The sequence below is a fragment of the Mobula birostris genome, chromosome 18, assembly GCF_030028105.1.
Source record: "Mobula birostris isolate sMobBir1 chromosome 18, sMobBir1.hap1, whole genome shotgun sequence".
NCBI lineage: Eukaryota > Metazoa > Chordata > Chondrichthyes > Myliobatiformes > Myliobatidae > Mobula > Mobula birostris.
Genome location: NC_092387.1, coordinates 44,323,625 through 44,347,163, shown reverse-complemented (window position 1 = coordinate 44,347,163; position 23,539 = coordinate 44,323,625). Strand labels below are relative to the sequence as shown.

The window sequence follows — 23,539 nt, the reverse complement described above, 5'->3', positions numbered from 1 at the left end:
TTTGCTGATCCCATTTTGTTCTCTCCCACATTCCCATCTATTCTCTGCAGATTCTACCACTTATCTACTGTATATTAGAGGCAGTTAACACTGGCCAGCTAAGCTGCCCACTTGGTTTTGGGATAAGCTGGGATGTCACAAAACCACATGCCCAAGGGAAGGGTAAAGGTACAGACTCCACCAAAACAGCAGTGGAGATTGGAATTCTGCTAACTGGACAGCCCTATTTAGCTACTTTTGTGGAAGCGTGTTAGTGACCAACAAGAAATGTGTGTCTGCCTTTTTGCAACTGTTGACCCAGGAGAGCACATGCACCCTGGAATCATGTATTACTTGAATTCAGCTATTGATAAAATGTACTCCTAAGCAGGTGTAGTGGCAAGAAAAAAGTTTGTGAAGCCTTTGCAATTATCTGGTTTTCTGCATTAATTACCCAGGTCTGCTAGAGGTTACTGACTACAATGTGCTTTGTGAACCATATGAGTAGGACATTAATGGACTTCTGATTGTGTCACTGGCTACACATTAACTTCTCTGTGAACACTGCAATGCCATCAAGGACTCTTTCCTGCTTCCCTAACAACAAACCACAAAAAGAGAGCCTTTAGGTCAGGAGACAGGGAGGAATTGAAACATGCAGAGGGAGTTAAAGGAGAAGAGCAAGGTAGCTAAAGAGGAATACAGGAAAGCTGGAGAACAAGCTTGGGCAGAGTAGCACATGGGAGATGTGGAGAGACATGAAGAACTAGCTATAGAGCCTTGGAATGCAGCTGTAAATGGACTAATGAGTTAAGCCAATTCTTCAATAGGTTTGACAATTGCCCTCTTGTTGACACACCAGCTCAGGTGCCGAGGCTTCCAGCTTCATGCATCTCTACATTTCTCCTAAGGTCCTCTGAAAGTTGTTTTGATTGAGGCATGGTGGACATAAACAGATCTGTCTTGAGAAGAGCAGGCTCTGTCAGTAACCTGACTTTGCATCTTTTTTTTATATATAGGGCAGGGCACCTCGACAACCCACATCTCCAATTTCACTTGTTGATTGAAATGGTGTACTCAGTATTGACGAGAAGAAGTACAATTGTTTCTGTGTTACTAGCTTAGGCAGATTGGGTTTACTTATTATTGTTTCTTAGATGAAGATCAGACCACATTTTATTGAGTAATTAATGCAGAAAGCCAGGTAATTGCAAAGAGTTCACAAACTTTCTTCTTTCAACTGTATATTAGCTTCTGAAGTCAATTCTCTGATTTGCCACTTCAGGAGAAAGTGAGAGAATTTAACTGATAATAAAGGGTCTTGTCAGGATGAATGTGGACAGGATATTTCTTAGAGAAGGAAAAATAAGAGCTCATGTTTAAATCAGTTGAGTTTTTTTCTTGTTCATTGGGTAATGTCTTTGGAGCTATTTCTTGAATTGCTTTGCAAACTTTGTCCCCAGAAGGTGGCTTGATAAAGATAAATGTTATTTTACTTAAAAGAATGACTCTTTCATTAAGCTTTTATTTACGTGTGAATTCACGGGAATATTTTGTATGCATGAAGTGTGCTACTGTTGCTTCAAAATAAATTATTGTAGGTAAGTGTAGCTATTTGATGGTGTGGATGTATGTGATGTCTTTGTTATAACAAATCCTGCTGTTTCTCGCGTATTGAGGTATATGGTTGAAAGTCTAATGAAGAGCTTAAAGTGAAATGCTGTCCTTGGTGTGGACCGTTTGCTGTCTGCCACAAAGAGGTGTTGGATCTGTGTACGAAGGAGTGTGCAGTCTAATAGCGAGTGATTGTCTTCATTGGCGGGGGAACTGCATGTCCTTTGTTGAAGTATGAACTGGGCTTCATGCTGCGGTGTAGCATTTTGCATCCATCTAGGAGATGATGCCACAGGTGCTGTGGTGCAGCATCGATGCTGGCATTGATGCTGCTGTCCGGTGTTCGTTCAGTGGAAGACAAGCTGGATTGCATTTGTCTGGAGATTGGTGTGGGCTTGTTCTTGCTGGCAATATCCATGAACTCAGGGACTTGAGCTATTTTTTTGTGTGACTGTATGATTACTGCAAATTTTAGTACTGTGTTTTGCACCTTGGCCTGGAGGGATGCTCTTTCATTTGGTTGTATTCGTGGGTTTTCATGTATGGTTGAATAACAATTAAACTTGAACTGTCCAAAATTGGTTATGAAGTTGACATTTTCTTTCAGTTTCAGTTATGAACTATAGCAACTCAATGAATTTTCTACTTTTGCTTCTCTAAAAATTTTTATGACTGTAAATATATTCTGCTTGCAGGACCTCCAGCTTCTCGTCCTCCAGTTTCAACTAGCTTACCACCTGCAGGCCCAGCAACGTATTCTGCTCCGCTACAGAATGTTCCTTCGAGCACACCCCAAAATAATAGCCTTCCTCAGCATTCTTTTCCTGGTCAAACGACCCTTGCATCAACTTTCACATCTCCTCCCACAACTACGGGTGTGAATCTTCCTCCTTCAATAGGGATGCAAAGACCTCCCATGATGCATGGACCACCTCTGCCAGGACAACCTCCATTGGGACCTTATCCAACCCAGCCTAATCACAGGCCTATGGGTCCTCAGCCTGGTATGCCAGGAGTAGCCCCTGGTGCACCAACTCAGGGCTTTCAGATGCATCCAGCACCTAATCAGGGATTTGTACCTCAACAGAATGGTAAATTTTTATACAATCCTTGCAGCAGAGTTTAATCTATTTAAAATATCATCTTAGCTGTATAATTTTTATATTTTTATATATATATAATTTTTTTTTAAACCTTTAAGGTTGGCCATATTCCTCCACTGCTACTGTTGTGTTGATAGGCTCTGCTGTAAATGATGTCAGATTGCACATTTATCATGTAAATGTAATGATTTTCAGAATTATACAATATTAGAATGAAAATGTTTCCATCTACATCAGCATGAATCCTACCTCCAAATATGAATACTGCATAAATACACTTGCATTTGAAGACCTAATTGTCTAGTGGGATGGATACAGTCGTGCGTAATAAGGAATTGGTTAAATTATTATTGCAATTTCAGGGAACGTGTGGTAACTATTGTTAAGTCTTTATATGGGCTAGATAAGATGAATGGTTAGTAAATCACAAAATGTTGGAGGAACTCAGCAGGTCAGGCAGTATCTACGGAGAGGAATAAAAAAATCAACGTTTCAGGCCGAAACAATATGAAAATGGGTCTCAGCCTGAAACGTTGACTCTTTATTCCTCTTCAAAGATGCTCCGTGACCTGCTGAGTTCCTCAGCATTTTGTGTGTGTTACTCTGGATTTCCAGCATCTCTTCTGTTTGAGAAGAATGCAATGTACTTAAGAAAATAAAGGTTTTGGTAGATACACATTCTCTGTACTATTATGTAAAGTATTCAGATTTCAGTGAATTTGTGCAAAAACAGATGAGAACCAAATCACTGTAGCATTGAAGCTTGTTTGAACAAATAGTGATATATTCCATTTTCTTACTGTTGAGATATGCAAATTTATTTTATTTGATACACAATGTCCTAGGTTCTTTTGGGCAAATGAGGGCACCACAACCAAACTATGCTGCACCTTGTCAACCTCAACCTCAGCAAAAGCGACTGGACCCAGACAGCATTCCTAGCCCTGTAAGCACACTGGTTTGTTATTTCCTTTGTTGAGTGCTGTGGTCTAATGCTCATAGAATTGCTCTGTAAATTTTCTCATTTTCTAATCTAAATTGCTTGAGAAAGGAATGGTTTGATCGGTTTGTTGGAGTATTAAATGTACTTCTCCTCTTCCCCCCCCCCCCACCCGCCACAAATGTGAATGAATTTGTTTAGAAATATTGTTTAGCGTAGCCTCAGTGTTCCATGTGTACCTAATCCGATGGTATCAGAAATTCTGCAGTAGCAGTTTTTGCACAAGCAAGTAGAGTTAGCTACTTTAGTTACTGATGTAGTTACTTTACATCAGCTTGATATTCTGGACTCGGTGGTCTAACTCTAGTGGGAGAGATTAGTCTGTTCCTGTTCTGGTATTAGTATCATAGCTTCCAGTCCACATTTGACTTTGAAGATACACCTCAAACAACAGGAATTCTGCAGATGCTGGAAATTCAAGCAACACACATCAAAGTTGCTGGTGAACGCAGCAGGCCAGGCAGCATCTGCAGGAAGAGGTGCAGTCGACGTTTCAGGCCGAGACCCTTCGTCAGGACTCACCTCATCTTGTTCTTGTCAAGGTTGCAACTTCTGAGCCTTTTGTTAGTATCCCTCATCTTTCCATGTTTTGTCTGAATCTAAGTCTGCTGATAGCTACGTCCTGAGTACATGGAAATGAGATCTAGAAAGAGGCGAGTGGGAAACTGGTGGAGGTTGATAGACGTACAGCTGGATTAGAACTGAAATGCCTGGAGCAGCATTCAGGTGAGATAGTAAACAACCTTGTCATAAGGTGCTCTGTACTCGTAAACCATAGCAGCACTATAACAAGGCTGATTTATTCCTGATGTGCAAGTTGGTGTTTTATTATGGATATAGATGTTAATATGTCAGTTGAAATCCTAGCATCTGTGCTACGGTATTATAAAGAATATTCAATTGCCTGACAAAACTTAATTTTTCCAGTTGAATGATCAGTTTTTTGTTGAGTTGGTGTTGACTTTACATGAATTTAAATACCCAAGCCAGACAGAGGAGGTTATGTTCTTAAGGTCTTGTAATATGCCTCCAAGCAATCCAGGAAAATTCAGCTATTCAAACTTCTATTTGGGTTAAAAGTGGAGTTATTCAGAATGCAAAGAAATAACAGCCCTTTGAAATACTAAAAGTGCTGAAAATCAGAAGAAAATCCACAAATGCTTGAAATACTCTGCAGGTAATAGGGCGTCTGTGGTCTTGATATTTTGAATTGCTTTTCTTTTGTAAGTAGTTCAGGAGGACAGGAAGCAAGTGATAGTGCTTGGAAGAGACTGAACTAGAAATAAGAGTATTTTTGATAGATGGTGAATAGATGAATTTTTAACGATGTGAAACAGTATCTATTTGCACAGTTGCCTTTAAGACCTTTTTTGTGAAAGTGGGTAATCAAGTCTTCTGAATCTTTTGTTAGGATGTGCTCAATTTCTAGGACATTAATTCTACGATTATACGCTTCCTGTTTTAACCAAACAATTCAGATCAGCTGATGCATTGATAAATTATTGATTGTTTTATGAAGTGAATAAAACAATCTTTAAAATGGGAATCAGCCACAGTCCCAATAGTATAGCACAGGCTCATATAGATGTACATCTGTTCAAAAACAGTGACACTTACTTCTTTAAGCAGTTGTAGTGACCTTGTGTTTCACACCATTTTAGATGTTAACTGTAGTGACAATGTTTTGATTACCAGAGTTTCCCTACTCAGGAGATGAATGAGCTTCCTATGCTGTCCTCATCATTTCATAACTGATCATATCGTAGATTTTGATACTTGGTCTAGAGTATTCAGCATTTTAACTGATTCCTTTGGTGGGCAACTGGCATGAATGAGGCTGAAATCATCATTAACACTGCACGTCATATGAATGTAATCCTTTTATATTGCACTTAAGATTTTCTGAATTAATGTTAGACTGTGCATAGTTGAGGAGCTAACACATTTATAGATGAAATTCTTCTTCCCAGAATTTTATTTGGAATGCAAAAATGTAAAAAGCCTTGCATTTGGTATTAACTTGTTCAGGTAGTCAGTCTAACTACTTGCATGTGCAATGATGTATATCAAAGGACTTGCTGATGTGGCACTGTTTGTGCAGGAAGGTAGAAGTAACAACTGTTACTCTTGTTTCTCTCCTGTTTTGCTGCTCATTTGTGCCTTTATAAGCAACTTAATGAACTACCAACTCAAAAGAAAACAAGACATAGAATAGATCCAGATGCAATTCCTAGTCCAGTAAGTCTGCTTGTATGTATGTGCTGTTACCTACTGCATTACTGCCCTGCTTAAACTCCAAAAGGCTCATTTATTTGTAAATGTCAATTACATGCTGTAAGGTCATAAAATATTGTTCTTCATTTTGTGCATCCTTCTTTGCAATTGCACCTTTTTATTAAAAAAAGGTAAATGACAGCATGAAAATGTATGCCTAAGAAAATATTTGTACTGCAGACCTTTCCAATAGAAGGCTGGAACTTTAGTCATCTGATTTGTGGATAATTTATAACATTTGAACAGATGTCATGAGCTGCTTTGGTACCTTACAGTCATGTTTTATTAGGGTAGCATTAGATATAAATGTAATTTTTTATTAACAGGATCTACACTTGCATATATGATGAGTATTTTTGGTCTTAATTTTAATTTGCAGCACTGACTAGCTCAATTAGCTAAAAATTTGCTGTTTCTTAATGCACCACCATCAACATACTTAATGCAAATCACTTTAATTTCCCTCTTTTTTTTCATTATTTTCATGAATTGTGAATAAGAAATTGAAACCATCCTATAGGATGCTTTAGTTGTAGAAGCCTTGGTGTACTAATTAAGTCCTAACATTAATTTAGAAGAATGTGTATTAATAGTCATAAAGCATTCTAAAAGCTATCTGTGAAAGTTTGCTGGGACAAAACTATTGTGCTTAGGTATTGAATAGGACTAGCTTCAGTGGCTACAGAAAAATAACTTTTTACTTAGAATTTTTTTTTGTGAACATTAGCTTCTGAATGAGTGTCCCTCATTGAGAGGTACTTCACTGATACATTCAGAGATACCTTTGAAATGCAAATGTTGGTGTAATGCAAGTCTAGATTCAGTGTGTAGAGGATTCATATCAAATTTATTTTTTTACTGTCCCCACCATCCCCAGGCATTGTCAATGTTTTCATCAATAATTCATCAGTTTTTTCACAATTTAAATATGTGGATTAGTACCATTGTTTTGTTCCACAGGTGTCAGTAGTCGATCTGGTATCTTTTAGACAACTGGTTGAGTGATGCAAAAGACTTTCACTGTTCGGGCTGTTCCACTGTACACAGCATTGAGAGATATCATAGTTGAGCCCAATTTTATGCTCAGATATGTTTAACTTTGCACTGCAGCAGTAACTACTGAGCACGGAATGGGATTGGGAACTTGGGCTGATTTTTTTTTGCTTGTTAGGGGTGCCAGAGTAAATTGTGATCCTGTGTTGATTAGCTAGTTCAGTAGCAAGGCCTCTTGGCATAGGCAGCACGTGTTAGCAAGGCTAGGGTGAAGCTTTGTTAAGTGGCTAGTCAGTGTTATAGAGTGTATTTGTTCATCTCTACAATCTGTAACAAATAGCTTGAACTTTAATGAATGACTCTGAAATGTTGTATTGTGTGCTGTGACAGATTCAAGTGATTGAGGATGATAAGTCAAATCGAGGATCTGAACCATTTTCCACTGGTGTAAGAGGACAAGTTCCACCACTTGTGACTACTGACTTCGTCGTCAAAGATCAAGGTAGATTTTCCTTAGCTTTGGTTATAAGCAGTTTCAAATCGCAAATATGGAACATGCAGTGGTTACCTGCATATTTGATTAATTGCTTTTGTGTAAGGTGCTCAGGACATGAATCTCAAAGTTTTCTAAAAACCTTGGATGATTTTTCAACTTGTAAGTAAACTCCAAAAAATACTAAACTGAGTAGATCAGTGATTGAAGGATAACAGTGCAACTTTAAGAGCTAGGAACCAACTTTGCAGCTCCGGCAACCTGGGTTGAATTCTGACTTCTGCTGCAATATGTGTTGAACTTGCACGGTCTCCCTGTAGCAGCCTGCGTTTCCTGAGTGCTTCACTTTCCTCTCAGACTTGCAGATACATGTGGGTTGGTAATTGCTCTGTAGGTGAATGATAAAATAAGATTATTGTAAATGGGTTCTGGATGGTGGTACAGACTTGTGGCTTGAAGCGCCAGATTTTGTGCTACATAAATCTGTTAATTGAATTATAAATTATCTCCCAATTCCAAATAAGGCCAACAGTGTGTCAAACCTAATTTCTTGAGATACAATTTTTTTCAACTGCTTGATTATCTTCAAATGAATTATTTTGCTTGCCCCAGAGCCAATTCAGTATTATAGGATACTTCACTTGTGTTCCTTGGGAAATGGACATATTTTAATGCAGTTCATTTATCGAGCAAGGGCATTCTCTGGAAAAGCTAAGATACTGGAAAAAAAAGCACTGAGAGCTTCAGCTCTTCGTCTTTTACCGCCACGGCCTTGAGCAATCTCCCTCCCTCTCCTCCCCCCCCCCCCATTAAGATTCAGTGGCACAGTGTGCATTAACCATACATAATACACTTCAGCTCATTGTGCAAAGGGAATTAAACCTCACACATCCCTAACCATTTGTGGCTTCATATTGTCCTTTGAATAACCCCTTTTTATTATCATTCTCAGGATGCTATGAGCTGTTATCTAGTAATTGTCCTTATTTCTACTCTGCATATGCTTTTAACTTTTTTCTTTAAACTGATGTAGTTTGCTATACATCTTCACAGTGATTTACCTTACCAGTAAGTTCTAAAATTTCCCTTTGAAAACAATGTTGGTAAAGACTGAAATAGATACAAAAATTAGATTCTATTATTTCGTCTTATCTATGGAAGGGTAAACGCCCTAGACTTAATAAAGCTCACCTTCAAAAATCTAAAAAGGAAGATGGTATGGCCTTGCCTAATTTTCATTGATATTATTGGGCAGCCAATATTCGTTGTCTTATTTTTTGGTCTTTCTTCCATAATAAGTCTGACTGCCCAAAATGGGTGGTAATGGAGTTGAACTCTACCAAGGATCTTTCAATTTCTGCACTTCTCAGATCCGCACTTCCTTGTCATTTGCCTAGACTTATTGTTAATCCTCTTATCAGACATACTTTAAGAATATGGGCTTAGTTCAGAAAATTTAATGGTCTTCATGGTTTTTCTCTCTCTAGCCCTATTTTACACAATCATCTTTTCCTACCTTCTATGCAGGATTCAACATTTCACGATTGGTATAGAATGGGTATTAGGTGTTTTGAAGATCTTTTCATAGATAATCGTTTTGTAACTTTTCAACAACTGTCTGTAAAGTTTAATCTACCTAATACTCATTTCTTTAGATATCTTCAAAATTAGACATTTCATTAACCCTTTACATAGAAACATAGAAAATAGGTGCGGCAGTAGGCCATTCGGCCCTTCGAGCCTACACCGCCATTCAGTATGATCATGGCTGATCATCCAACTCAGAACCCTGTACCAGCCTTCCCCCCCATACCCCCGATCCCTTTAGCCACAAGGGCCATGTCTAACTCCTTCTTAAATATAGCCAATGAACTGGCCTCAACTGTTTACTGTGGCAGAGAATTCCACAGATTCACCATTTTGATATCAAACTTTCCTGCGATGCCTGAGAAAAATGTTCTGGACTTGTTTCTTTGTATCAATCCATTGGGTAAAGGTTTAATATCTGCTATTCGGGATAAGTTAGTGATTTAGAGGCGTGCCCCCTTTGATAAAATTAGAACTGCCTGGGAACAAGATCTAAATATCTCCTTATCTGATGCAGTTTGGGATTCAATTCTTAAGTCAGTCAACTCAACCTGTTTATGTGCTCGCCACTGCCTTTTGCAGTTTAAGGTTGTACACAGGGCTCATATGCCTAACACTAAATTATTGCTGTTTTACCCTGACATTAGTCCTGTCTGTGATAAGTGTAAAGGGGCTGAGGCTTCCCTTATTCATATGTACTGGGCCTGTCCAAGTCTAGAGAAATACTGGAGAGAAGTTTTTTCAACCCTATCTCATATTCTTAATTGCTATTTAGAACCTAACCCTCTGGTTGCTCTTTTTGGCACCTTGAGTGAAGTAAATATGCACTTGAGCCCGACTAAATGTTGAACATTATCTTTTACCTCTGTCGGCTAGGTGGTTGGTTCTTAGGTGAAACGATGTTGCCCCACCCACTCACGCTCAATGGCTGAGTGATATTATGGCCTGTTTAGACCTCAAAGATTAATTATTCACTTCTTAATTCGGACATAAAGTTTCATAAGGTATGGGGACCTTTTCTTGAATATTTTCATAACTCTTCAGTGTAAGTTTATCCTTTGTATGCTACAATCCCTTACTTTCAGCTTTTTTTTGTAAGTTATAGGGTTTTTTGTTGTGAATTACATTATACTCTTGGTAGTTGACATTATACTTTTTTCCTATATATATTTACAGTTCTCTGGGATTGAATGCTCCAATTAATTTTTTTTTCTTTTACGCACAGAAGTGGTTGGCCTGGTTTTTTTTTCAATGGGAGGTTGGGGTGGATACTAATTATACATAATTCTCTTTTGGGTGCTTTTTCTTATTGTTGTGAATTACATATTGGATTTGTTTGTTTCACATTGTATAAATCTCCATTTTGTTGTTTTTTTTCCCAGTAGTTTTACTGTAGAAAGGCATAAAAAAATTAATAATAAAAAAAAGAAAATGTTTAATCTTGGTTTTTCAGTTGGGATAAGTCATGCTGTGCATTGTGACTAAATCTAACCACTGTTCCAAATGCATTATGGGGATATTTTCTTTATTCTATTCTCTGTTCTGCATGAATCTCAACAATTTATTTAAAAAAATTATCATTGGGAGTAAATGGCCTCTTATGTTTGGTCACCTTTCAACTCGTCCTCTGCCAGCACATGCCAATCTTTTTATCCTTCAATATGTATTTAATCATTTAAATTGGAGGATATTTGTGTATTAGTTGCATAATTAACATGTTACTTCATCTTGTGCTGCTTGCTTTTCATTGCTGTTCACTGTCCTCAGGATGAAGTTTATTTAAGGCATTAAATTAGCATTAGCCACGTGCCTAAGTGAAAATACAATTTTGGCTAATTGTAGTTCAAATTGATCAGAATTCCTTTTGGGCATGTTACCTAGTGTTTTTGGTTTCCTGTGTTCTTGTGTGCACTTGAACATTTTTTGTTCATTTGGTAACATTAAAGTTCAAAGTAAATTTATTATCAAATGCATGCATGTTACTGTATATTCTACTACCTTGAGATTCATTTTCTTGCACGTTAAACAGAAAAGCAAAGTTGACATTTTTATCATCTTTACATGTGAACATTTGACTGTAAATTATTATCTTGGTCACAATTGTAGTTGCTTGGCAGTCTTCTCAATCCACACACTTCAATTGATCAATACAAGGTTAAAGGCTATGTGAGTGGAAACTATTGAATGCTTTAGATTCTTGACTTTCCCTGCAGTACACGTTAAATGTTATTCTAAAATGAAATGACAGAAGAGTTTATAAACTTGACCTTCAGTTTTTGGTTGATTCACTGGCAAGCAAAATGCACCAAATGTAGATTTTCTTAATTAGTGGATTGAAAAGTTACATTTTGACTATGTATGAAGGAACCTAAAACAACCTGTTCATTGTCTTGCAGGGAATGCAAGTCCTCGTTATATTCGATGTGCGACTTACAATATACCTTGCACTTCAGATATGGCAAAACAATGCCAAGTTCCCCTCAATGCGGTCATTAAGCCACTTGCCACCCTACCAGCTGATGAGGTAAATGTTTGCACTACAATCTCAATGCTTCAAATGTTGAAGCTGTATATCTTTTAAATGGATGCACCTGTTCAAGAATGTGTATACAATACAAAAACTATTTTAGACTGAAGTGGAGGCAACTAACAAAAGTACTAAACCAAAAGTATTAGCTGTGGTCTCTGATTAGATCTATCATTCACAAAAAGAATTAAATCCATAACAGGTATTTGAAGGATCACTTTTGCATTAATTACTATCGAGTAAAAATAGGATAACATCAAATTGGGTAAGTAGCCTTCATGAGCTGTGCATGTATGAAGAGGGTTAGCATGTAGAATGAACATCTGAAGGCAACATCTGGGATTTACTTAAGCAACATTTGAATATTATGGTGTCTGCCGGTAGGTTCTTTGTGGACATGAGAGCTCTGATGAACCCAAGTCTTTGGTTGGAGAGTGATCATTGTGTCATATTGTGCAGAAAAATGCTGACTTGCTGGGGGGTTAACTGGCAGCATGTGGGAAATAATTTCCCAGTTGATGCCTTTAGCAAAGGAAAGGAACATGGATCCAAACTTCCAATGGAAACTGTTGCCTCATAATTTAAGTGGTTAAATTCATGTATTGTCATTAAGTGCAGTTGCTTGATGAATTGGGTTACTTCGTGGGTTAAGTTAGTGAAGGGGATAGCAAATACAGGCAAATTCATTTGACCTCTTTCCAATTTGAGCAATGTTGGACATTTGTAACTTAGGTGGTGCTCATCCTTGTACTTAATTCTATTTCAAGCAGTTAATGCTGCTTGAAGTTAGTTAAAGCGAGCCACAATACTGAATTTGTTGTTCTTTTCATAATCAAGCTGTGAAACAATACTGTATTTGTTGCTGTTTTCACAATCAAGCTGTAAAATTCGATCTGGCTGCGTTTGATTAGGTCTGTCGACTGACAGCTGCGAAACAGCTAGAATTGTACACCAGCCATAGAGGTGGCAAAGTCAGTTGTATCCAGAAACACTCTAAACGTAGCTTCCTGTTCTATAAAGAAATTTTAATATATGAAAATGAGTATGTTTACTTGACACAATTCTGAAGACAAGTTGATACCAAGTTTGTCAAAATCTACTTGATGGGAGTGATGAGGTTCTCTTTATTGGTACACCTCCACAGAAACACATGAAAGTGTGCTCAATGCAAAGTCATTTTTTTCAAGTTCTTTGTGCCATTTTGTCTGCTGCAGCTGTTGAAATAAATCCAGAAGTTGTAAGCGACACCAAGTGGCTTGATCAGCATATTTGGTTTGTATCATGCACTTTTGAGATGCAGTTGATAGACCTTAATCAATGTGAATTGTATTTTTCCACTTTTTGATTTAAGACTTGGAGTTTTACAGCTCTGACTACCTACATTTATTCCAAGTTCAGTTTTCAATAACACCTCATTTATTTTGAACCACCTCAGAATCAGGTTTAATATCACCGGCATATGTCATGAAATTGGTTAACTTTGTAGCTGCAATGCAATACATAATAGAGGGAAAAAACCCTGCAAATTACAGTGAGTACATATGTATTAAATAGTTAAATAAATAACGCAAAAAATAGAAATAAAAAATAGTGAGGTAGTGTTCATGGGTTTAATGTCCATTCAGAAATCAGACGGCAGAGGGAAAGAAACTGTTCCTGGATCGTTCAGTGTGTGCCTTCAGGCTTCTGTACTTCCTTCCTGATGGTAGCAGTGAGAAGAGGGCCTGAACTGGGTGATGGAGTCTTTAAAGATGGATGTCACCTTTTTTGAGGCATTGCTCCTTGAAGATGTCTTTGATACTACGCAGCTTTATGAAACTAGTTTAGGCTGCATCTGGAGTATTGCATACGGTTCTGTTTGCCCCATTATAGGAAGGATGTTAGGCTTTGGCAAAGGTGCAGAAGAGGTTTACCAGAATGCTGTCTAGATGAGAGGGCATGTGCTATAATGAGACGTTGGACAAACTTGGGTTGTTTTCTCTGGAAGGGAGGAGGCTGAGGGGAGATCTGATAGAGGTTTGTAAGATCATGTGAGACATTGATGGAGTAGACAGATAGTATCTATTTCCCAGGGTTGAGATATCTAATACCAGAGGGCACGCATTTAAGTAAGAGGGGTAATTTCAAAGGAAATGTGAGGGACAAGTTTTTTAGTGTGGTGGGTGCCTGGTGTAGGGGTAGAGGCAGATACATTAGGGACTTTATAGTAGTGTTTAGATAGGCACATGAATGTGAGGAAACTGGAAGGATATGAACATTGTGTAGGCAGAGGGGATTAATTAAGCTGCCAATTTGATTATCAATTTTATTGGATCAGCGCAGTATTGTGGATTGAAAAGCCTGTTCCAGTACTGTACTGTACTATGTTCACTACTTTAAGTTAGGAACTATGAAGAATTTGAAAGTATTGACAATCATTGTGAATGTTACAATGAAAATGAAGACTTGGACTACGCAATTGTCAAAAGCATTGTATGAAGGCACTCCATTATCTGCAAGAGGTGTTTTTGCCGATTTTGTTCATTTACAGTCAATGAGACGAAGACGGCAGCATACACTGGATGAATTCCTCCATTCATAACTAGTAGGAACTAAATCAGTTTTATAGTACTCTGGATTTTTCATCAGGGTTTGCTCCTGAAGCCTTCCCATGAGAAGGTATAGCTGCAAGGCAATGGAGGTTTGAGATCAGAATTTTCCTTCTTGTAAATGAGCTGCCAATCATGGCTGATGAGCCCCAACTGTCTGAAGTGACTTGTTTTAAGGTGCTGGTGACCCACCTTTGCTCCTGCTGTCAGTAGAAATGGTTTTGCTGGGCTTAGTAGCGAAGCCTTGGGTGAAGACAGGAAGGAGCTGGACTTGGTTGTTAAAGGCTATATGAGACACACGCCATTGGGAGTATTTAATGAGTAGTGGGAGCACAAACCCATAACCATTGGCTATGACAATTTCAAGGATCTCCCTAAATCCCTGCAATTAACTTTACAAATTGTACTCTTTGTACTTATCTGAGTTAGAGTTAAACTCAGATAATTTTATCAGCCATTGGCTTGCCTATTTTCCCAGGTAATTTGGATTGTGTTTAAAACCTGAGGCAACCTTCTTCACTATTCACTATAAACTAGTTATTGGTCTCCAATGTGCAAAACAATTCTCCAGTACCATCCTCTGCCTCCTACCATATGGATCCTGTATTTTCAAACCTTCTGAACGTGCTGTGTGTGATTTTCGCCAAAGCCTTGATAAAATCCATGTAACAATATCCAATGCCCCGTGCTCATCAATCCTCTTGGTCACATTATCAAAATAAAAACTCAAATCAAATTTGCAAGGCTTCCATGCAACTTCTATGAATAAAGCTGACCATTTCTGATTAGTCCTTGCCTTTGCAACAGCAAATAAATTATGTCCCTCAGAGTCTCCTCCAGTAATTGGAAAAGCCTCGTGCAAAATTTAATTTTTTTAAAAACCCTTCTGCAAAGGTTACTTCCAATTTTTTTTCTGTTGTGGCCCAGGTAATAAAACTCCAATAATCAGGCATCAGAACAAATTCTCAGGATTTTGATACTGGTCTGGCAGATTTTCTGGATTATTGGGCATTGCTTCTGTTAATACACCAAAATGATTTCAATTCTCTTTTCGATGTTCCACCATAGGACAATCTTCCTGTTGAGCATGAGGTTAGGAAACGTGGTCAAATGTTTTTGTTTAAAGAGAGCTTGGGAACTGTGACCTTTCTATCAGGAGAGTGCAGTAAAGAAGGCATGGAAGCTAGATGCTGAGCTATCTGGATTTCTAAACAATCAAGCAGTGGGTTATCAGTTTCACTCAACATTGAATTGCTTAGCATAGTAAGTTTTTGTTGCTTTGTTTGGTCTAGTATCCAAAATAATTGTTGACATGGACTGAAAAATAGGATTGTAAAATACTGGAATAATTGGAATTGTTCTAGTGTAATCACAGTCAAAAATGTTTGCCATTATTTCTGCAAATGGCAACTTTTGTGCATTGAGAATAGATTTCTAGAATCCTTTTTTGGAACCACATGGCAACAAGCCTTAGTAAATCTAAGCATAAACAAGAATTTCATATAAGGTCTTGTAGTTTAAGTACCATAGTAGATGAGGATCAATGAGATATCGAAAGGTTTTAAAATCTAAGTTCCGGAAAATTAACTGAAGTTAATTTAAATGAGTTTTTTCCGTGGACTGCAGGAGGCTGAGGGGTGACCTTCATAGAAGTATATAAAATCATGAGGAGCATAGATAAGATGAATGGTCAGTCTTTTACATGGTAGGGGAGTTTAAACCTGAGGGCATAGATTTAAGATGGGGGGAGAAAAATGTAAAGAAGAGTTGAACGGCAAGAGTTTTCCACAGTTTGGTGGGTGTTTAGAAGAGCTGCCAGTGAAGTGGTAGAAGTGGACATAATTACAATGTTTAAAAAGCATTTAGACAGGAAGGGTGTAGAGGGAAATGGCCAATTGCAGTTAAATGGGACCAGCTCAATAGACAGCTTGGTCAGCATAAGCAAATTGGGCCAGAAGGCCCATTTCTGTGTGTGTTTGTGTGTTTGTATGTATGTATGTATGATGTATGTGTATATGTGTGGGAAAAGGAAGAAGTGGTAATAAAATATAATGCAAAAACCTATCTAAAAGGTAAGGCTTCACTGGGTAGTTGAGAAATCATGGTCAATAAACAAATTGGTTCTGTATTCAGCTAAATGTGAAGGCTGATGCAAAGTTGTAAAAATCAGATGGACTGAGATGAACAAGTTTGTGGTAAAATAATCATGCAAGGAATGAAATAGAATAAAATAACTGATTAGTATTGGGTGAATGCTTTATAAATTTGAAAAAAAGTATGGATATCATTTTGTAGTTATTTACCAGGGGATATCATTTTGTAGTTATTTATCAGGATTGAAAGGAATAAAATACCAACTGTAACCAGAATTTGAATTTTATATCTATAATTGCAATGGAAACAATGAAATGTAGTCTAAGTTTTGATGTCTTCCACCAAGAACGTTGAAAAATAGATGATAAAAATACATAAACATTGATCCATGATTGGACCTGGTTAGTTTGGCCAGAACTTCAGTGTAGTCTTGTAGATTCAATGATAAACTGAGGTTCCTCTATCCCCCTTTGGTTGTTAAAGGCTATTATACTATTTTGAACTGATTAAGAAATATCTTAGTATGCAGACCAGCATTTATCCGTAAACAAGCATCATCCAAATTAATAATCTCGTTATTTGACTATTAATTGCCTATAGATTGCTAAACAGTAATGTAAATAAATTCACAAGTAAATTAATGTGGAAAAAGTGGATGTAAAATGCACTGCATAAATAAACACCCAATAAATGATGCTGTAAAGGAAAAACATGCATGTAATCTCAAATTTGATAAATTGCTGAAAAGGTAAGTTATGGAACTCTTTTGTCCTTCTAATTGCAGGCACAACCTTTCATTGTAGATCATGGAGAAACTGGTCCAATAAGGTGCAATAGATGCAAGGCCTACATGTGCCCTTACATGCAGTTTATTGAAGGAGGGCGGAGGTTCCAGTGTGCCTTCTGCAGTTGTGTTTCTGAAGGTAATTTTTTCATTTCTGTTAGAATGTAAACTTATTTTTGAATTCTCCCTCATTTGATGTTCGCATAAAATTCACAGTATTTTAGGTAGCATTGTCTTATAGTAACTTCTGAATATGTCAGAAATTACTGTAGATGCCCAGCTTTTCACTTATTGTCTTCCTACCTACTATAATTGGCAGAGCTGGAATCAGTTCACGTTAGGGGATTTCTAAATTACCATGGAACAGCCTTTGATCTTCGGAATTGCCAGCTCTACAAATCCTTAACAAATATCCTGCGTTATTTTGATAATGTTCAAAATTAATCTGCATGCCTCTGTTAATTCTACGAGATTTTTAAGTTGAAGTTATTTTTAGTGGTTATCATTGTAAAGTTTTTCTTATGTGACTGACTTGTTCTTGTTCCTATCTCACCTTTTTGGCGTACTTGGAAGCAACACTGTAACTCCTGTTTTTCTTTCTTTAGTGCTGCCTCACTATTTCCAACATTTGGATCACACTGGCAAGCGAATGGACTACTATGATCGACCGGAACTCTCACTTGGTTCCTATGAATTTTTAGCCACTGTAGACTACTGCAAGGTATTTTATATTTAATTTACTACTTAATCAACGCACCTGTTTCGCAGAAGTTAAATTGTAAGTTAAACATTTGATTTACAAAAATACCTGTTCTATTGATCTTAACCAAATATTCTAAATATTAATCCTGTGCCTTTAAATAATATATTATGAAGTCAATTGATGTGGGTAACTACAGTCTGCTTGTAAATTCCTCCGCTTTGCTGTATCTGCCATTTAATATTGCCAGGTAACAAGCTGACTCTGATAAGGAAAAAAGATAATAACTGATAGATTTATTTTTAACACTGTCAAGTATTGCATTAGTCATTTGCTTGCTGGCACTTGGAATTTTTTTTAAATCTTGTATTCTTGGCCTATTGATGGCTTGCATAAATCAAGGTGAATGTAGTTGTTGTTCACTAAGGGAATTTATATATTATATGTTTATAAAATATATAATTGATGGAGGTGACTTTTAACCAAAGTTGCAGTGAGGCGACTGATCAATGATCCATGACTTTCTGCTTGTCTGCACCTTTCATTCTTGTGAATGAGTTTATAGGAGAGACAAGTCAAACAAACTAAGTAAGACCGTGTTTTAGGATTTTCATTTTTGTCAAGCTAAAAAAAAGCATGCCAATGATACCATTTTGGTAGTAGTTTCAGTGGAATTTTGCAATAGGCTTTCACCATTTTTTTAAAATCTTCTGAAATTTCTTTTTAAATCACTGAAGGCAGTGGTTGTTCTTGGTGCAACTCTCGTGCATGTGCCTCAGCTGGCAATGTGTCCAGCTAGTTGTAAAGTTGAGGCACTGCTATGGCTGATGCAAAGGGTTTTGCAGATTCTTCAATTTCAACTGAGAAAGAATTTCTTTTGCAGAACAATAAGTTTCCAAATCCACCTGCTTTCATCTTTATGATTGATGTGTCCTACAATGCACTGAAGAGTGGGCTGGTTCACCTATTGTGTGAGGAGCTCAAAGCTTTGTTGGATTTCCTTCCAAGGTGAGAGCATTTTGTTGTGCCCACTTAAGCAGAAATAACTTGCTCTGTAAATTCTCAACAGTCTTCATCAATTATCACTTGAAGTCCAGTTGAAATCACTTTCCATTCCAATACTTAACACATTTAAAAGAAAAATCATTTATCTTTTGTATATATTGTTCAAGATTGCCAGCATCTTGTGTCTTCATTTTATTTATCTTCAAAGGAAGCAATCTTTCTTTTGCCTGCTTTTCTGTCTAATGGGGTTCATTGTTTCTGACACCATGCTAATAAATCTCTGTATCCTTTCCTTAGGTGATATGCAGATTTGCAGGTGTTCCCTTTAAAATGAAAATGTTCCTGATAACAGACACTGTATCATATTTCTCAAATCTTAAAAGCATTTGTTCACCATTCACATATCTCTTTGCCCTTTGGCAAATTTCATCCATATTGCCATTGTTTGCGACTGCAGTTACAATTTGTGTATTTCTGTTGTTCTAGCATAAAGCATCTTGTTTAAAACATTTTGTTTAGTATCTTTCCGGATGAAAACCTGGTGCTGAGAAGTAATGTTCTTGAATCTTTTGCTCCTCTTCCAGGGAGGGCAATGTGGAAGAATCAGCCATTAAGGTTGGCTTTGTAACATACAACAAAGTTTTGCATTTTTACAATGTTAAGAGCTCGTTGGCTCAGCCACAAATGATGGTGGTGTCCGATGTAGCTGACATGTTTGTACCCTTGCTTGATGGATTCCTTGTCAATGTGAATGAGTCACGGGCTGTGATAAACAGGTAAGGACCCCATCCAGTGGGTTAGTATATAGTGTTATGTTAGAAAGCTTCACTTGAAGCATGAATAATATGCTAATATGTTCTGATGAGTATTGTTGTTAGGTTTTAACGGTGTCTCTTATCAGTATACTGCACAGTGAACTCTGCTAATTGCTAAACCTATTCATATTGATGTGGAGATAATTTTTAGAAACCTGAGTTGTCATGTGGTTTGAGAAATCTGAAATGAGATACCTAAATATCATTGCTACAGCTTGCACTGAGGTGTAGCCTCCAATCATGCAAGATGATAGAAATTCAGGGTTTATGTTGCTCTGATGAATTCTCAGAACTATTGAATTTAATTTCGTAACTTGTGATGGTGCAGTTTGTGGCTTGTGGATTGCTGAGCCAAAGCCAGTTGCATGCTTTCCAATGGGGGTCTTGTGCATTGTACTGCAAAGTTAAGCAACTTGTCTGCTTGTTTGCATTTTGAACCAAATATCATCTTTAGTTAAATCTGGGTATTGTTAGTTGAATGCTCGCTGTGCAGTTTATGTAACTGAATTGCAGTCATACTGAACAGCCGTAAGTAATAACAATTATGGCAATTTTCCCCTCAGTTTGTTAGAGCAAATTCCTGAGATGTTTGCTGATACCAGAGAAACTGAGACAGTTTTTGGACCTGTCATTCAGGCTGGTTTAGAGGCCCTCAAGGTAAGTCCACTTTTAGATCCACAACCATTTTTGAACCTGCAAATCATGTTGAATATCTAGAGCAATGGATTTTGACCTTTGGATTTTTACCTAATTAGAATAGTAATGATTCAATGACTCATCTCAGTGATTGGAGTTGATCTTGGGGCCAGAATTGTGATCTTAAGTATGTAAATCTGCATTTGTTGGGGAAAATTATTTTTGTTGTTATTGGGAAGAGTTCATGCAATTACAATCATGAGTTCTATTTTCTTTATGTGTCTTTGACTTCTGCTCTGTCTCTATTCCTCTGAGAGAAGGTGCTGATGGGGTTTTGTACTTGCAGGCAGCTGAATGTGCTGGCAAACTCTTCATATTCCACTCTACCCTGCCTCTTGCTGAAGCACCTGGAAAACTAAAGAATCGAGATGACAAGAAGCTTATCAATACAGATAAAGAAAAGGTAGGATGATGAAGATAGGTTTCCATCATTTGAAGTTAATTTTTTTTTTGAGGCTGCTATGTTCGGAAAAACAATGCTTTTTGAGTAACTTCATAAATAGTCTCTCTATGTGTGATGCAGTTAATGCCACATTTACTGCCTGGGTCTGGCTGCATAACAATACGTGAGTCAGTATTTCTGGAGGTAAACTAAAATGGTTTATTATTGTCACATGTACTGAAGCACGGTGAAAATTTCTCTTGCAAATCATCTGTACAGTTCATTACAATGGTGCCTTGTGGTAGTACAAGCAAAAACAAAAATGTAGAATAAATTTCTGAAGTACAGAGAAAGTGCAGTGCAATTAGTAAGGTGCAGGGTTACAACAAGGTAGGTGGTGAGATAACATGTCTATCTTGTACTAGGACACTGTTCAATAGTCATAACGGTGGGATAGAAGCTGTGCCTGAGCCTAACATAAGCTTCACGAATAGAACCTCTGTTTCTGACTAAGTATGTTGTAACTTCAATATTTAGAACAATGATAAGCAGAATTTCTGGCAGGCATATTTGATTTCTAGCATTCATTGGTCATTGTAGATAATTCTGCTTTTTAAACTCCCAAATCTAACATTTTTTCATCCCATCTTTGGTCTTTTAATCTCTCCTTCCTCTTACCCTATTAGAAATGTCAAAGTACATTTATTATTAATGTTTGTATGCAGTATACAACCCTGAGGCTTGTCTTCCTGCAGACAGCCACAAAACAAAGAAATGTCATGGAACCTATTCAAAGAAAACATCAAACACCCAATGTGCAAAACAAAACAAACCTTGCAAGTGGCAAAAATGAGCGATAAACACAGAATATTAAACGTTAAACTCGAGAGTCCTTAAAACAGTCCGGGAATGTGCAGTTTAGTTCAGTTCAATTTAGTGCTGATCGTTCATTGTAGGCTACAGAGCCAGTTTGCCCCAATCAAAATTGCACAAAATAGCAAAAAAAAAGGAACACTCATAACTTGAACTGAAGTGTCCTCTATAAATGAGTCCAATCCACAAACCATGCTTATCAAACCTTTCCTAAGACCCAAGACTCCAGTACCTTCCGATAGGGGGAGAGAGAGAGAGAGAGAGATCAAACGCAGGCACACAGTGTTGATCACTCACTCGCCTTCCAGTCTTATCCTCGTTCAGCTCTCTTCAATCTTGCTAGACCGTTTTTATCAGCGAGAAATGGAGGTGATCATGGGCTCATGCCCAGTCTCTAGGTGGCACACTCTGCTCCAAGCCTCTGAGAACTCCCACAGACAGCAAACTGCCAGATCACTCATTCGGCCCAAAAACACACCTTCGAAATGTAAATCGGAGATTCCAATTGCATGCAGCTTAGTAGTAGAATCATATTTGAAAGAAGTAAAAAACAAACAGTTTCATGTGTTGTCTGAAGGACATTGCCATTGATGATACTGATGCCACTTCCTCTGTTTTTGTGCTGTCATTATTTTTTCATTAAAACATCTAATCTGTTAATTCCCAACAGATACTCCCAACTCCCCAGTACTCTTTTTTCCAATTTCCAGCATTAACACAATTTTAATTATTGTTTGTGTTCATTTATTTATTTCAGGTTCTCTTTCAACCTCAGACCAGCTTTTACAGTAATCTGGCCAAGGAATGTGTGGCACAAGGCTGCTGTGTAGATCTTTTCCTATTCCCCAATCAATATGTCGATGTGGCAACCTTGGGATTAGTTACTTATCAGACTGGAGGTTCCATTTACAAGTACACATACTTCCAGGTAATGTTTATCAGATTACTTTGGCGATAGATGAATTTTGCAACTCTCTTTCAAAGTATTAGCATGGATTTGGCTCCTCCAATGCACACAGCTTTTCAACAGCACTTTCACTTTTGTCTTTTAAGGAACGTGCATTCTTATGTCACAAGCAATTTCTCAAATTAATAATAATAAGTACTTTATTGATCCGGAGTGGGAAATTCTTTCGTTATAGCAGCAACATTTAAAAACACACTTAGTAATGTGCAGACAACTAAAAATAAAGTACAGAATAATATACACAATAATTTACCAATGTGCATTAATAATATAATAAAACAGACTGTTGTACTATGATATATGTTCTCCTGTCGCATAGATGAACTGTTGTATATACTTACTGAAGTTGGTAGGAAAGATTTTCTGTAACGATCCTTGTGACTGTGGTGCTAAATGAGTCTATTCAAAAGGGTGCTCCGCTGCTTATTCAGTGGGTCATGGAAAGGATGTGCCAGATTGTCTGTAACGGATAACAGTTTGTTTAGTGACCTCCTCTCCACCACTAACTCAAGAGTCCGGGTTGAAGCCAAGGACGGATCCAGCCTTTTTGATGAGTTTATTTAGTCTTTTTGCATCACTAGCACCAATGCAGCTTTATGTTTGGGGAGCAGCATAGAAGACTGCACTCTCTACAACAGACTGGTTACTGGTTTGCTGGTGAATGAGTTTTGGGCTGCATTACTTGGAATAAATCGGAGTACAAGATGTTTCTTCTTAATGAATTTGATTGTGCATTTGTGTTCAAAAATTGCTCTGTTTCTCTGGAGACAATCCAGATCCATTGTGCACAAGGAGCTAAGATTCCTTCAGCATATTTAGTCCAGTTCACATCTCTCGTGTTGTGGATCACAGTTGATTGGGTGAAGCAGCTGTGGGTAGTTTCCATTTCAAATAATGTAAGGTGATATTGTAACCGCTTTCCAAACTTGTTGCAACAGGGGAGAATTGAATATTGGTTTAGACCCTAATTCCCCTTGAGGATTTTCTAATGTTATTAGTTACATTAGAGCATGCAGCGGTACGCTCTTGCATACTCAAATAGTGCCATAAATAGTCAAAACATTT

General features: G+C 37.5%; 1 protein-coding gene across 3 annotated transcripts in view; it reads left to right on the top strand.

Annotated features, from left to right (window-relative positions):
• The window catches only part of LOC140212080 (protein transport protein Sec24C-like), an 85,066-nt gene that overhangs the window by 33,992 nt on the left and 27,535 nt on the right, over positions 1 to 23,539 (top strand). For 2 of the 3 annotated variants that reach the window (XM_072282574.1, XM_072282575.1), the window contains exons 5-16: positions 2,289 to 2,684; positions 3,542 to 3,642; positions 5,866 to 5,934; positions 7,354 to 7,465; positions 11,440 to 11,567; positions 17,037 to 17,175; positions 17,642 to 17,757; positions 18,620 to 18,744; positions 19,326 to 19,517; positions 20,120 to 20,213; positions 20,539 to 20,655; positions 22,265 to 22,435. In XM_072282574.1, coding sequence (XP_072138675.1) covers positions 2,289 to 2,684; positions 3,542 to 3,642; positions 5,866 to 5,934; positions 7,354 to 7,465; positions 11,440 to 11,567; positions 17,037 to 17,175; positions 17,642 to 17,757; positions 18,620 to 18,744; positions 19,326 to 19,517; positions 20,120 to 20,213; positions 20,539 to 20,655; positions 22,265 to 22,435 — 1,760 coding nt within the window. The remainder of the gene's footprint in view (positions 1 to 2,288; positions 2,685 to 3,541; positions 3,643 to 5,865; positions 5,935 to 7,353; positions 7,466 to 11,439; positions 11,568 to 17,036; positions 17,176 to 17,641; positions 17,758 to 18,619; positions 18,745 to 19,325; positions 19,518 to 20,119; positions 20,214 to 20,538; positions 20,656 to 22,264; positions 22,436 to 23,539) is intronic. The other variant, XM_072282576.1, reaches the window with a different exon arrangement.